The 15,542-nt window shown below is 38.1% G+C and overlaps 1 protein-coding gene across 2 annotated transcripts in view; it reads right to left on the reverse strand.

Moving 5' to 3' along the window:
• The window catches only part of ctnna2 (catenin (cadherin-associated protein), alpha 2), a 252,270-nt gene that overhangs the window by 213,703 nt on the left and 23,025 nt on the right, over nt 1–15,542 (reverse strand). For both annotated transcript variants that reach the window (XM_058639879.1, XM_058639880.1), the window contains exon 3: nt 2,170–2,365. In XM_058639879.1, the coding sequence (XP_058495862.1) occupies nt 2,170–2,365 (196 nt within the window). The remainder of the gene's footprint in view (nt 1–2,169; nt 2,366–15,542) is intronic.

Here is a 15,542-nt window from a genome sequence, read left to right on the forward strand (position 1 = left end):
AATCAATAACCCTTTTTTTTTTTTTTTTTTTATGAAACTGCAAGGAAATGCAACCAATATGCTGACATAAATACACAGACCAGGTGTACAAACTGAAAATAAAAATATTGAGGCAAACAAGCTCTCAGGGCATTTATGGCAGTGCCAAAAGTCAGTCTGTCCCAGTAATGAGTGGTTTCAGACGATAAAGAACCTCGTCTGCTGAATTCTTGATGAGAGTTGATTAGGTCACAGTGACATAGATCTGATGAGAACTTGTACCTGCTATAAAAGCTGACGTGTTCTGTTACACCCAGCTGAATGCACTCAACGTGGTCCTATGTCCATAACTGTAGTGTTATTAATATAGAATATAGACACATGTGACAACAATCAATCTAACAAAAACATGCTCTATAAAAGCAGGTCATAAACATAGAAGTTCCAATCAATTTACTTGTTTGTTTGTTTTTACACGCCTAACAAGTGAGAAGAGAAAACCTATCATTTTCGATGTCAGCTGTGTGTGACAAAAGTCTATTTCATGCCTCGAAAGAGCTGTGTGCCAATGTAGTCAAGTCACTGCTCAACAGCAGCTGCGTGGAGCCGACAGTGCAGTAAGTGGAATGAAGCTACGGCAACATACATTGAGCTCCATTCGCTCCTTCTGCTGTTAATGAACAAGGTATCCAACTCCCATCCTGGGGACACATTAAGATTCACAGCATGGATAGAGAACTTTAAAGAGTTAACAACTGTGATGTTGCCCTATTAGCATTAGAGAACACTGAGGATACTTTGCTGAAGTCAGGATTTGCATTCATGTTGAAGTTTCAGTGACTTGAAAGACAAATAGTTTTACGTAAGAGTGGGTTATGGTCAGGTCTTAAAGTGCTGGGCCTCCACACAGTCAGAGCTTTAAAGAAGCATGACCTTTGGCTAAACAACTCCTAAATTAGGCTCACGTAAAGCCCAAAAACCAATGCCCTTCAACTAGTTAGTTACGTTTAGTGAATGCCCACTCACATCTGAGCCTATTATTATATTAAATATATATATATATAAATTAAAATGTATTAATCTCCCCATGTAGCTTTTTTGGAAAGGAAAAACAGTTTAGAAGTACTTCGACATGATGCTGTGTATCTCCCATCAAGTGCAAAGTCCTGCTATTCCAAAGTTGTGAGAGATACCTCACATCTACTACTTCATTCAGGTTTAAAGTTTACAGATCCTTTGGAGAGAGCTGAAGCCTGAATTATATTCCACTAAATTGCAGGGGAAGCTGCTAATGGCGGGACTCACCCTGGACAGGTTGTCAGTCCATCATAGTCATGCTATGCCAATTGTGACAAGAATTAAGAATCACTTTCATACCTATGGTTATTTTAGAGTCTCCAATTAACCTTAGTCCAAAGTTGTATGGCTTTGGACTGTGAGAGGAAGCCTGAGTATTTGGGAAAGAAGAGGACCGAGCTGTGAGTTTGACGATTCTATCAACAATGCTGGGTATAAATATTGGATGGGGGCAGGGAAAATATAACCATTTTGTTATTGTAACTCATCAAACATCACTGTCTAAACAAATGGCTACCCACACAAACGCTGTTAACAGGAGACTGATGTGTTGTCTTGTGTCCACCCTCTTTATTGAACATGTACCGTTCAAGCCCTTTATTTATTTGTGACTTCTGTTCTGTAAAAGTTTGATATAAAGGAATGCAGTATAGTAAGTATCCAGTTTTCTCCCAAAGTACTTCAGTCCTGTCATGAGATATTTTCAGAAATCCAGTTTTAATCCGGACTAAGAGGAATGGGCTTTCTAAAGTTATAGAGCAGCCTTTCTCAAAGTGTGGTCCGTGAGGTGACAAGCAAGTAACATATCATGTTTTAAAATTGAAAATGTCAGTGTTTTAATTTCAGTGTTAGTGTTCAGTGTTCATATATGTGTTGTTTTCAATATCAAATAAACTAGGAGCCAAAAAATATTTGTTTTGTGGCATTGTCTAACTGGAGTGGAGTGGACCGGTTTCCAACACCGCTGACCACATCTGTTTTGGGGCTAGGTTAGGTGGTCCGTGTTTTTTTATGGGTTAAGTGGTCCTTCGTCTGAAAAAGTTTGAGAAACACTGTTATAGAGGGATAGGGCTACAGGGTAGGAAACCATTAAACCAGTAGGAAACGTCTCACCTTGCTTACGAACATCCTCCACAGCAGCAATAAGCTCCTCCTTGAGGTCCTGGCTATCTTTAGCGATCTGCTCACCCTTCTCCAGAAAGTTCTGGGTAGCCTGCTCAACAGAAACTGCCAAGACATGGGCCTTCTTGGAGCGCCCTTTCTTCTTACTGGATGGCCCTTTGTTGCTGGTGTTCACCAGGGTAGTCACCTGTGCAAAAGAACAAATATTGGTTGGTTGAGTAACATAGCGTCAAAAAAAAGGCATGGTGAGCCAAAACATTCTGATTACCCCTGCATGATGAAAACCACAGATAGCCACATCCTAATCAATTCCACTACTTATACATGATGTATAATTCATTCAAAATGTAGAATAGCTGCAGACACATGTCTTATTGTACATAAATCAGAAAAACTGCCTTACCTGAGGCAAAAACATGAAAAAATGAATCCTTCAGTTTAAGGATGAAAAGCTTATCAGGCAGTTTTTCCCATTACAAGAAAAAAATGTAATCTATTTTCAGGTAATAATTTCCTTGGTAGACCGTAAAGCACATAATCAATCAGATGTGTTTGAAAACCCTACAAAATGAATCTTTGATTTAGTTGCATTTTTGTTCATCTTTTCTGTAGCAGAAATGCAAAAAGACATTTTCCATTACAACAGCTTCTGGAGTCCAGACGCATTTCTGTATTGGACAACACGGCAATTGATTTTTCCCTACAGCAGACTAACAGTTGAGATGATGACATACAGAGGTTGTTAAGAGCAAGTATGATGTGTTAATTTAACATATAGATGCAGTGTTGGTGTCTCAGAGTCACAACAGAAAATGGACTCATTTTGGACGAGCACTCCACTGGAAAGACGTCAGACAACTACGGGGTTCCTCCCTAAAAAAAAGCTTTTAGCTAATTAACAATCACATATTACTCTCAAGAACATGCAGGCCTCAGGGATGAGAAGCATCAACACCGAGGAAATCACTCTCTGAGCTTTTGGCTTTTATCCACAAAAATAATGTGGTGGAAAACTGACAATTGAAGTTAAAATCAAAATATCATTATCCAGGAAACCAAAATGTTTCCTGAAAGTAATGAATCAAAAAATACAGGCAATGTGCACCCATCTGTTGAGGATGTACATGGATAGAATTGCTCATTGCACATTCAATGAGCAATTTGCTGTGAGGAGTATCAGTCTGACAGCAGCCGACCTCTCAAAATGGGTGGGATAGGGTTAATTTGTAGAACACATCAGAGGCTTTTAATCCTACAAGCTGCTAAGAGCAAAGTGGTGTCCTGTCCATGTTGCATCAACCAAGCACTTGTGGTATGAAATAAAAAGGTGAAAGCATGTTCACTCTCAAAATGTAATAAATACCCGAAGAATTATTATCTGTACACACATATACACATAATACTATCTCATCTGCTCATCATCCCCCATACGTGACTAAACACGTGCTAAATATGAAGCACAATGATGTGTTTATTCAAACCAAACATCCGATTGCTATTAATGCTAAATTCAAACCTGAAAGCACATACACTATTCTGTAGAAAGTCTCTCCTCGTAACACTGTTCAACAGCAAACAGAATGCACAATCAATCCAGTACACACAGCTTATGTATATTACTGTGCAGCCCAAGGCTATAGGTCAATAGGTAAACAGGAACTCAATAAAATGCTGTTAAAGGGGTACAAATAGTAATAATTCTTAGATGCGCAGTATATGGATCAACCATGACGTCAAAACCAATTGAGTTCCAGTGCTTAGTGGATAAGTACAAACCCAAAATCGAAATAATCAGATACTCCATGAAACAGACAATGAACATGGTCTGAAATATGCTCTAAACCATAGCATTTTCAATAATACAGGACTTGGGCGGTGGAACAGCAAATGGTGAGGCTATCGCATGCGTGATGCTGCTTTTCATCGGGGGAACAAATCAGTCAAGTCAAAGCTCTTTGACGTTTTGTTCTGGAACAGTGACTTCAAAAGCGAAATGTATATTTAATTAAGCCTGAAATGACCTCACAGCATGCACTGAGACAGATTCAGTTTAAGTACCTTCAGAGATATTTCACCGTGTTATTTTTTTATGACAATGTCATGTGTGTCTACAGACGCGCGAGCTGAATAAGCTACAGGACCCAAACACAATGGCTCGTATTTATCAAATAGGCGTTAGTTTGGAATCATAGTGGACTGTGTGGATAATAATTATTAGATTACACAAATACAATGACCATTCAAACACAGGTGCCCGCAGACGTACAGTTGAATTAGATATTGCACGCAAAATTCGGAATATTGTAATTGTAATAAATAATGATCATTACAAAAGTAATGAAAAGTGCACAGCCATATATTCAGCACTTAAAAATATGTATCTTAAGGTGAAGTATTTAGTGTTTTTTCCTCGCCAGACTATAGGTGACATACAGTAATTACAGTTTACATTAATTCAGTGCGCAATTATGCACGTGGGAAACAGTGGAAGGCTGCACCAGGCCGCTAAAGGGCATAAGGTTGTGACATAATTTGAGAGATTCTGTATAATAGAAGGACAGAAAATAAACTGCAGCCAGGCGAGCCTCTGTCTGCAGAGCCTTGTCATTGCAGCCAAATCTGAGAACCAAATGAAGGAGACAGCACTTATAAAGTGTATGAAATACTAACTTTGGGCAAGAATGAGAAACACACTGCACAACATTGATTTAAACTTATGTTTATGTGTAAATGTTTAGATTTTCATTGATCTCGTTTAATGAGTCATTTTTTGCAAACGATTTATGTCAGTAATTAACCGACAAACTTCTGCCTGTTTTTCCAGAACTTTAGCAGTGAGAATCATGGGTCTTAAATGTGGAGATGAAGGACATAACCCCTCTCTCAGCTGGTGGTTGCCTGGCTCTGTGAAGCTCCAGGCCAGTTTCTGAGCACTGGCATATGACTCTTCATCTGATTAAAAAGAAAGAAATGTCTACGGTACTACATATATACACATTTTAAGGAGCTCTGTAAATAAAATAAAACAATCTAAATATTCAAACTCTGCAGATGTGTGTTTGTTGTGGATGTGGTACATTTATTTACTATCATCTGGTCCACACATAGCGTATGTGCCATGTCTCCTCTGTCATTTATGCCTGACCACTGAAGGAGACACAGTGACAGGCTGGAGTCTGGCTGAAGCAACATGTTTTTAGTGGCGATTTTGAGGTCCAATGAAGCAATAAGCTTTAATATATGATAACTTTTGCAATATCATGAATAGATACATGTTATTCAATAAAATGAGAAAGACAGGGTGCTATGGTTTTAAGCTCAATGACATTACATTCTTAGGCCCTTGGACCCACATGTTTGTGAAACGGCTGCTGCTTTGCTTAAAGCAAAGAGGACGTTTATAGGATGTTGGAAATACTTCCACACAAACTCAAAAACTTAAAAACGCAAAAACCAAGTTGCAAATTAAAGTATTGGTTGAATAAAAAATAAAAAATAAAATAAATAACCTTCTATTGTAAATTTAAATTTCCTGGGACAAACCTATTAGGAACAGGAGAATTCATGCACTTAAAAATGATGTATACATAAATACTGCATGAGACTACGTTTATGGCTGGACTTTAGAGACTTGAAATTGTGCCTTTTAGTATGCAGCCTGTATATATATATACAAAATAAGGGGGTCATGGTAACTTTGCGCATTCAAATGTGGCCCGATACATAAAATGAATTTGGCGTCTTTCGTAAAGCAGCCATGCCCTTTTTTTTCTGCCAGCTAGTAAACAACAAGCCCATTTATTGTGTGAATTAGCATAGTCCTGCTTGGATTTATGCAAGACCACACAGAGGTCATTTTCATACAGCTATATCACTCTCTCAGCTTTGACAATGTTCATGATGTTGGCGAGTAGTTCTATAAAGAAATTTAAGCTTAGAAACAAGAGTTACTTCTTTTATTTAATTATTTGATTTCCACTATATCACACCCAACAACTTGCCTTCTACTAATCAAGTAAGGGTATCAACCTGTGTGTATGTGTGTGTGTGTGTGTGTGTGTGTGTGTGAGACAGCGAGAGAAAGGAGGGGAAGGTCATAATCTACACATCTAAATTGTAAACGTGGCCTATATTTCCATTACAAACATATTATTTGTTAAACTCATGAGATAAATGACACTGTTTGCTTTTTCATTGTCATGCCATGGGTACTTACTGTACAGTAGTACTATGTGAAAGTTCAAAAATGGCAGATTGCTTTGGTCATCACATTTGTCTTGTGCTGAAATAAGTCCCAGTTACTGCAATACTGCAGACTTTTCAAATCCACAGCACAGAAACACGCCGAGCTAGGCTCAAGGAGTGGCTAATTTGCAGTCCCATGTTGCCAGCATTTTCCCATCCTCGACTGAACCATGTCCAACTCATTTTAATTCTCACACCTTTGCCATCAGCAGTCACGTTTCAGCAGAATATTCATCGACTTGGTGAGCTGCTTTCGAGCACACAGGATTGTACACAATTCACATACCTATGCAAGTTCACTGCTGATTGGACAGCAAACATTTTCTCCTCCCTGCACACTAGAATATTCTCCCGGGAACCAAATGTATTCATCCATTTATTAATTTATTCAGTATGTGGGTGTTTTCTGCAATGCTGTATCAGAGCCTGACAGTTGTGGGATAAGGCTAATGGCGGTTAGCAGGTAATACACAAGTGATTGTGCTGCGGCAATATAAAGATAACCTTCCATTTAGACATAAAGAGTTGTAGTGCCTTGCCCTCCCATTTTATTGCAGATCAATAGTATGAAATGCCGTGTGGCCTTTCCCCTCCAGAGCACTGGTCAGTGGACTCCTCACTCCCTGTAAATCCCTGTGGCACCGCATAGCCACTCAATTTTCCGCCTTGAGCCTCTGAGACTCGCATCCAACAGATACGAGATGCACTTTAAATGTTAAACACTAGAGAACGGCATGTGCATGTGTGTTCACATGTGAATAAACACACACACAATGCAATATAATAATTTTTTATCACTGCACTGTCTTCAGTTCATTTGGACAGCCTAAATAAAACATTATCCCTACCAGACTCCTGTGTTAAACATTAAGATTTTAGACATATCCCTGGTAATTGTTGAATCCACATTTTTAGGATTGTTAAGTCTTTTTAACTGATCTACTGTTTGGCATTGTTCGGCTTTCATTAAATACATGAGACTCCTCTGTTAAATATTGAGATTTTAGGCATTTCCCCGGTAACTGTCGGACGTCTCTTCCTGTGACCGCACCCTGACCAATCAGTGGCCGGCAGCGTGCTTGGAACCTTGCCACAGCAGGCACTTAAAAAAAAAGTAACTGGTACCAGGTACTATGCTAGTGGCAACACAACTTAACCGTGTCGTGCCAAGGCGAGGCAAGCCGGTGGAAACATGCCAATACACACACACAAACACACTTCATTGATAATGTCACTGAGACCAGTGTGTGTGTTACCATGTGTTACACACATCCTGACATTCTGTTAACCTTCGACACCCACCTTCATCATCGCTCCAGCTATTGAATAATTAATGAAGGTATTTGTAGCCTTGTGTAAAGAACATAAATGCTCAGGGGACTCGAGACTTGTACATTTTTCCAGGTGAGTGAATCAGAATTAATCATGACCCGTTTGCACAAGATGGCCACTATTATGGCTTCAGCCACAAAGTGTCACATAATTAAACAAGACATAACACTGTTTAAGCTCCAGCAACATGTACACAAACAAAACTACACAAAAACTACATATAGCCGAGGCAGTTATATAGAAAATGTGGAGAACTCTGCACACTGATGTATGTTATGTCATTTTCTTTTCTCTTGAAAGCCTAACATTCCTGTTTTTAGTACCTGATAGGAACAGCACTGCATAAATGCACACTTGTTTCTATCAAATACCTTTGTAAAAAATGTTTGAAGCTAACAGGTGCTGGAGTCCAACGCATGATTAGTGTGCATTAGTTCCTGAATGGGTTTCTGGGTAGCAAGAAAGATGAAAGTGTGTTCATGCTCCAACTTTCTCATGCTGATTAACAACCATATTAATACTGAATACTGAAAGATGTATCCCACTGTTCCCAGAAATGTCACATTCATCCATAGACCTGCAGTTTTCTTTAATGTTTCATTTTATATTTGAATTTTTTTAATATAACTATGTGTTTACTACTGTACAGAAGAATGAGGGCAACTGTATTGCTTTAATTGCAAGACAGAACTTTTAAGGGCAATGTTAATTTGCTCTGCTTTGAAAATGTGCAATAAACATTTAGTTTCCCCAATCTTCCTCATTAGTTACCCTCATAGGTATTTTTCTAATACTCAGTTTGATCCTCCCACTCCTTCATTATTATTCTCAACACCAATCTGGGTTCACTCACACTAAAGGTTACTTGATTAATTTTTGAGGCCTGCCAAAACATTTTGCTTCACAGATGATAGAGCTATACAGTATTGGTTAATTCCAACATTGTTTTACATTTGGATGTTGTTTAAATTGCATTGTTTAATATTGTTGATATCTGTGTTCTAAAAAAATAAATATCCATGATATTGTTTTTGTGTGTTCTGAAAATATTGGTTATCAGACAAAAACAGAACCTTTGAATATCAGTCTTTTCACCTGTCATACCTTCAACTTCCATTTAAAATACAACAAAAATGAACTTTCTTCTTGTTGTTGCTGTTTTTTTTTTTCCTTTTTCCTGAGTGAAATTGCCATGACATCACTTGACTGGGGTTTATTTTTTGCATGCCTTGAGGTTTTTGCATAATGTTCATAACAAATGGCAAACGTATGTGCAAGTGTATGCCATCTGAAATGTCTTACTTCAAAGACAAACCACATGAAAGCTTTCTCAAGTCTCATTAAGAAATGGCTTCAAGTGTGAGGCATAGAAAGATCATTGTCAAAAAAAATTGTGCAGATCAAGAGGAAAAACTGGCTTCAAGAAAGCTGGTGCATTTCAAACCCTGCAAGTCTCATTCGCCCAAAGGACAAAACTCTGAGGCACCAATAAAGCTATGTCATTTATGCAGTGCAATGTAATGAGGACTGTCCTGAAACTTATGCAGGGATTGTTTGGTTTCTCCAATGTAAAACGCTTGGCACAGCTCAGAAGAGACAGCTCATATGGACAGGAATCAGCTGTCCACTTAGAAGGACAAGGGACACTCTTTTTGATGATAAGAATGTTTGTATTTGGTGGAAAGGAGTGAAATAAGTCATCTCCGGAAACCTGGAGACCTCATCCTCCAACAGAGTAGGTGACCTAAGACACCAACTATCAGACACCAACATGCTACCCTGAGCTCTTTTCCAAAAATGATCACACAAAAAACCCACAGGTAAACTCCAACACTGACACAATAGCAGACTCTCTTTCACACCTTGAATTTCGTGAAACTGAATTATTTAACACCTCTTGGATAGAAGGTGAAACGTCTATAACTTAACTCTTCTAACTCATGAAGAGGACATGGATGCCTCAGAAGAAATATGCGAGAATAGAAACAGCATATTAAAGTTAGGACTCTGGATAAATGGAGAAAATAACAGAGATCAACAGATAATGGGCATCACCTGCTTTGCCACCCCCTTAAACCCCCTAAACTCTTACCAGATTTTGATAGTCAGTGTCACAAATTATATATTTTTTTAACTATATCTTTTGATGTGCAGAGCCCTAAATCAAATATCCCTGCTTCGATAACTCCACACTCCAAAGAGGTTGACACACCGAAACATCAGTCTCGTCTTAGTTGTCTTAACAATCCTCCGATAATACTATTTATCCTAACAACCAATGGTTTTACCTGCTTCATAATCATGTACCCAACACTTGAATTTCTTGATACTTAAAACCCTATGTTTGACATAAACAGATTACAACTGATACAGTATGTGTTGCCTTTGAGGAGCAATACATTGGACACAAAAACAAATTGTATCGATAAACTGTACTTCACGATAATCTGAACTACAAGTTCAGGATCTCAAGCATTATGACTGACTTGTGAGCAATGTATCTATAAAACTGTATTAACTTGTATCACTGGTTACTTAAAAAAAAAAATTTAAAAAATGATTCTACACCGCTAAACTAAGTATACTAAACTAAAATAATTCCACTGCTCAATTCAATTCAAGCAAAGTGATGCAACTTCCAACTTAATTTAACTAACATTGGACTATGGGGAGCCCTAATGGAACCTTATATTGAACAACAAATGTGCCTCTGAGCAAATCCTGAACTCAGCAAAGGTAGACAAAACTAGAGGGAGTGCTGTTTAAAAGCAGTTTAAAGGACCCTAGGAGGAACTTGGTGGGTAAATTATTCATGGGTATGGCTTTATCATATTTTCTACATTCTGTCGAATAGTAACACAGTGTTCATCAAATCAAATCAAATTTAAAATGTGTAGGGGAATAGGATGCCAGTCTGGAGAAAAGCAAACAAAACATTTAAAAAGCACAAATATATGAAAGGCTCAATCAAGAAATGGCAGATGCACCAAACCTTTTTCGTGTTATTCATATTACATCTGGATTAATCTTGCTCAAAGTTAAATCACAGAAAGTTTACTTTCTCTCAAACTCTCTCGTACATACTTGCACTCGCATAACAAAACACGAGAAGCAAAACTCCTGCTGGCTCATTGGCAGAGGGCTCTGAAGATGTCAAACAGATCAGCAATGTTCCACTCATATCTGCTCAGAGTCTTTACAGCTTCGGCTGCATGGCATCATGTCACAGTCTTATGAATTCAGGACACTGCACAGTGTGTGTTTGTGTCTGGTGTGACAGATCTCTGTAGATACACCACTGATAACTAAAACGTATCCAAAGTGCTTGGTTACAGGAGAATTACTGACCTTGGACTCTCCTCTGTTGCTCTCACATTCAGCAGGGAGTGTTAGTGCATATAGAAAGTGAATAAAACATACACTTTGTAAATACAGTTTTTCTACTGCATTTAAAAACATGGAATTAAATTTTAACTATGAATAATAAAAATGCAGAATAATGTTTGATATGTGAAATATTTGAACTGTGGGAATGTACACGCTAATGTTGTATATACAAAGAGGAGACTGAAGAAAGTACTTCCCTTTGTCCACAATGATAAAAAACCATCATAAATGGTGTACATACTTTTGACTATCTCAAAAACATTTGCAGTCATGTAGACTCATGTGCATGACCTGCTAAAACTAATGTGAGATTTCATTTTGCAGCATGTAATAAAGTTGTGCTAAATTGCTGCTTATCTCTCAAACACAACTTGTTTTACTATTGTGGTTTGCAAGTTTTTTTATTTTATTTGATATGTATATATTTATTAAATATCCATCAAACTAGTAGGGTAAATAACTTTTTAACCTAATTTATGGGTAGTATTAATACAATAAATTAATACAACACAAAAATTTGATTTTAGTGTGAAAAGCACAAGTCTATATAGTAAAATTAATCAGTTATTTTCTATTGTGTCACTGTGTGCATGTTGCGTCACTGTCACAGCGCCAGGTGTTACTTATATTTAATACTATGAAAATGTTCTTGTTTAGCGCAGGCACTTTGGAGGTTTGGACCAAAGATAATCTGTTCTAAAAATGGCATTTACGCAAAAAACAACAATTAAAAGAGCAAAATCACTAAGCCTAATGTTTTAGAGTGGAAGGTAATGAATAGTTGAGATTGTGGCAATCCCTGATGAAGTTTCTCTTTTCCACGAGAGAGAAAAGAGTCAGTCAGAGAGAGGGGTAGGTTAGAGCGTAACCTGCCTCTGTGCATTGCTGCTGTTCAGAACCCTTGGGCAAACCATATGCTGACATAGTACGCTTTTAGAAGATACAGCTCAAAGACGGATGAAAGTGTGTCTCACAAGATCCAGCACTGACCCTAAGGCACTGGCAGAGGTAATGAAAAGAGAAGCTAACAAGGGGTGATCTGCAGAGTGACACAGCCGTGATCATCGCCCCCATCATCATCATCATCATCATCGTCATCATCATCATCACTACATAAAAACAAAGCATCGCACATCTTTCTTATGTTACCTTTCTTAGGTCACTGGTGTTTGTGTCACTTTTTCCAAAAATCATGCTTGAACAAATATTACACATTGAAATTGATTGTTAAATTAATAATGATTTATCATGAATAATTTAAAACCAGCCACACGGTTGGTGTAGTGGTTAGCACTCTTGCCTATGCAGCAAGAAGACTTGGGTTTGAGCCCCGGTTGGAACAAGGGCCTTTCTGCATGGAGTTTGCATGTTCTCCCTGTGTTTGAATGGGTTTTCTAGCTTCCTCCCACAGTCTAAAAACATGCAATATGGGAATTAGGTAAATTTGACACTGAGAGTGAGAATGAATGGTTGTTTGTCTCTATATGTGGCCCTGACTGGCGAACTGTCCAGGGTGAACACTGCCTATCGCCCTATGTCAGCTGAGATTGGCACAGCACCCTCCGCGACCCTCCTGTGGAGGATAAAGCGGTAGAAAATTGATGGATGGAATTTAACTTCTCAGGCACCTGGAGTATTTTCACAACCCTCATTTTGGGAATCACTAAACAAAGTAAGAAGTACTTTATGCAAGAAGTGAACACATGCACCATACACCTGAGTAGAACCAAAAAGCCATAATATTGACTTACTTCCACAACAAATTTAACAGCAGTGTGAGTGCAGATGGGAGCTCCGGAAACCAGAACTGCTGAGGTCACTGCCAGATTAACAAAAAAAAAATTATGTACTGGCCAGCTGCAGCCATTTCAGTTAAATTATGAGGGTAAATTATAAGGTTATTATGAGAATGACAAACATTAGTCCTTTCTTTGCCAAGAAAAAACTCACTAAATGAAAAAAGATGGCTCTGCACATTAAGGTGTAACTATACAGTGATTAAGGCTTATCTTTTTGGCAGTACATGTAATTATAGTAAATTCATGAACTTATAAAGACATCATCCAGTGATTAAACTGATTGATGCATTTTAGTACTTACAACAGTTCAAGAGAAAATAAAGTAATATTAAACAGATAACCAGAATACAATATTTAGAGTAAGAATGAAAGCAAACTTTTAATTCTGAGTACTTAGGGTCCTAAGACTCCGTGGACAAATTGGGCAAGAATTGGGCAATAAAAATGGAATCAACAGTTGATCAGACTAAATCTTGCAGAATCTGTCATGATTTGATTGAAATGTCCCTTTTTCTAAGAGGTTGGGACAATTATGTGTGTGCGACCAGTGCAACTTTCCTTCACAACAATATTATAGCATCTGAGACAAACATGCCCTCTAAAAAGTTGCACAATTCCAAACTAGCAATTCAATTCAGAGTGGAGTTAGGTGATGTTGTTACAGAACAAAATTGACTGGACAGCATGCTAGCAGAACTCGCCTCTATAAAGCACCATTACAGCTGCAAGCACATCGGCAGATTCAAGACAAGAATTTGTCAAGGACTTTGTGGCTGTGTGCACCAAGTCAAACATTTATCTAAAAAAGCTAAAGGAGCTATGTATCTATGAATGTCACCAGTATCTAAAGCAGGGGTTTTCTCAATCCTGGTCCTGAGGACCCACTGATCTACTTTGTATCAGGGACAATATGAAACCATTCTTTTTTTGTTTTTTCTTTTGTAAATGATGTACCTGTATCTGGCACAAAAAAAAGAAAATACATTGTAAAATGAGACTCATTCATAGTAGAATGAGTATAATTCTACTTTACTACAATACTACGGTGATTTACACAAAATGAGTAAATGTGAGTGTTCATATTCAAGAAACATGATGGAGCATGTCTGAGAGACAACAGAAATATCAAACACCTGAGCTAATGCCTACAACTCATTAGAGGCTGGAGGACCAACTGAGCTAACAATGAAAGAAGCACAGCCGGTCACATGCCAAAATCTAACTTTTAAATATGAATTTCTGCTAGATTCAAGCTATTGCCAAATGAGTTCACATGATGCTGATTAAGCCTACGGACGTCCATGTTTTTGTCAGCTTGAAAACAAATTCCCCCGCTTTGCCCTCCAACTTCAATTGAGAATTGCTTGCTGTAGTATGGCAAGTGTCCATTGTGTAGCATGCCAGGAAACAGGGGTTCCAGGCAGTCTATGAACATCACTACCTTTCACAGGGTTCAAAGCCTCTTAGCAATTCTGTCATCCAAATTCAAACGAGGGATAGAAAAGAGTGCAAAGAATGGAGAAGCTCACTTGTCCAAATCCCAAGAGCCCCTCCGCCCCTTCTTGTTTCAGTACTCAGTTTTCAAAAAGTGAAGTGGAAGATGTGTTATATTTTTTTCTACAGTGATTTCAAGACAGCACTCTGACTCTGTATCCTCTGAAAATGGCTTGCCTGCAATATGACAGAAAATCATATTCTTACTGAATTTAAAATAATGTGCTGCACAGGTGGTTATAGGAAAAAAAAAAGAGTTTTCTTTTCCTGAGACACCCAAAAGTTATTAAACTAAGCCACAGTTGAGATGATCAGTTTACTCTCTAAAAAACAATATTGCTTTCAATAAAATATAATCCTAAATTTAGGACTACTGTCTAAACTTAGTTTACCTCCAGTATCCAAAACTGCCACAACTTTGACAGAAACTATACAGTGAAAACTTTGAGAAGTATTGCATCCCTCCTTGCCTCCTAAAAGTGTCTGTTTGAGGTCCAGGATTCATCCTTTTCCGCTAGCTTAATGGATTATGACAGTGATGCAGCATGAAGCCTTAATCCCCATGCTGCTGTGGTCTACCCTCCCTTTATGTTAAGCCCCTTGACAAGAGTGTGCATGTGTCTTGTGTGTGTAAGGTGCCAACCAATTCCGAGAGAAAAACTTTGGCCTCAGCCAATGTACTAAAACAAAGACTGTTAAAGACTCCACTCCTGATGGCCAACTCATTCAAGTGCCCAGCACAACGACTGTATTATCAGGCTGTAAACTCAAAAATAGCTTTTTATTTAACTGCCAAGGAAACCAAAATAAATCAGAATATTTCCACAACATTTATCTGCTGTGTGACCCCAAATCCTATGGAAGAATATATTAATGTAGTATTATTGGCCAGCATGAAGAGACATGGTCTTGCTAATGTTGTTCTGTCAGTCAATTCACTGGATGAGTGCTGGATGAGAATCACCTGTGCATGTAGACAATTTTACCATTGTGCTCTTTAAAGAAACAGATTATACATAAAAGATAAGCACTCAGATCAAGCATTCATTAAAAGGAGCAAGTTACATTGGTAAGGTTGGCAATTCATGCTTAAGTATCAAAAGCAGC

The sequence above is a fragment of the Solea solea genome, chromosome 10 (assembly GCF_958295425.1).
Source record: "Solea solea chromosome 10, fSolSol10.1, whole genome shotgun sequence".
In the NCBI taxonomy this organism is placed as follows: Eukaryota; Metazoa; Chordata; class Actinopteri; order Pleuronectiformes; family Soleidae; genus Solea; species Solea solea.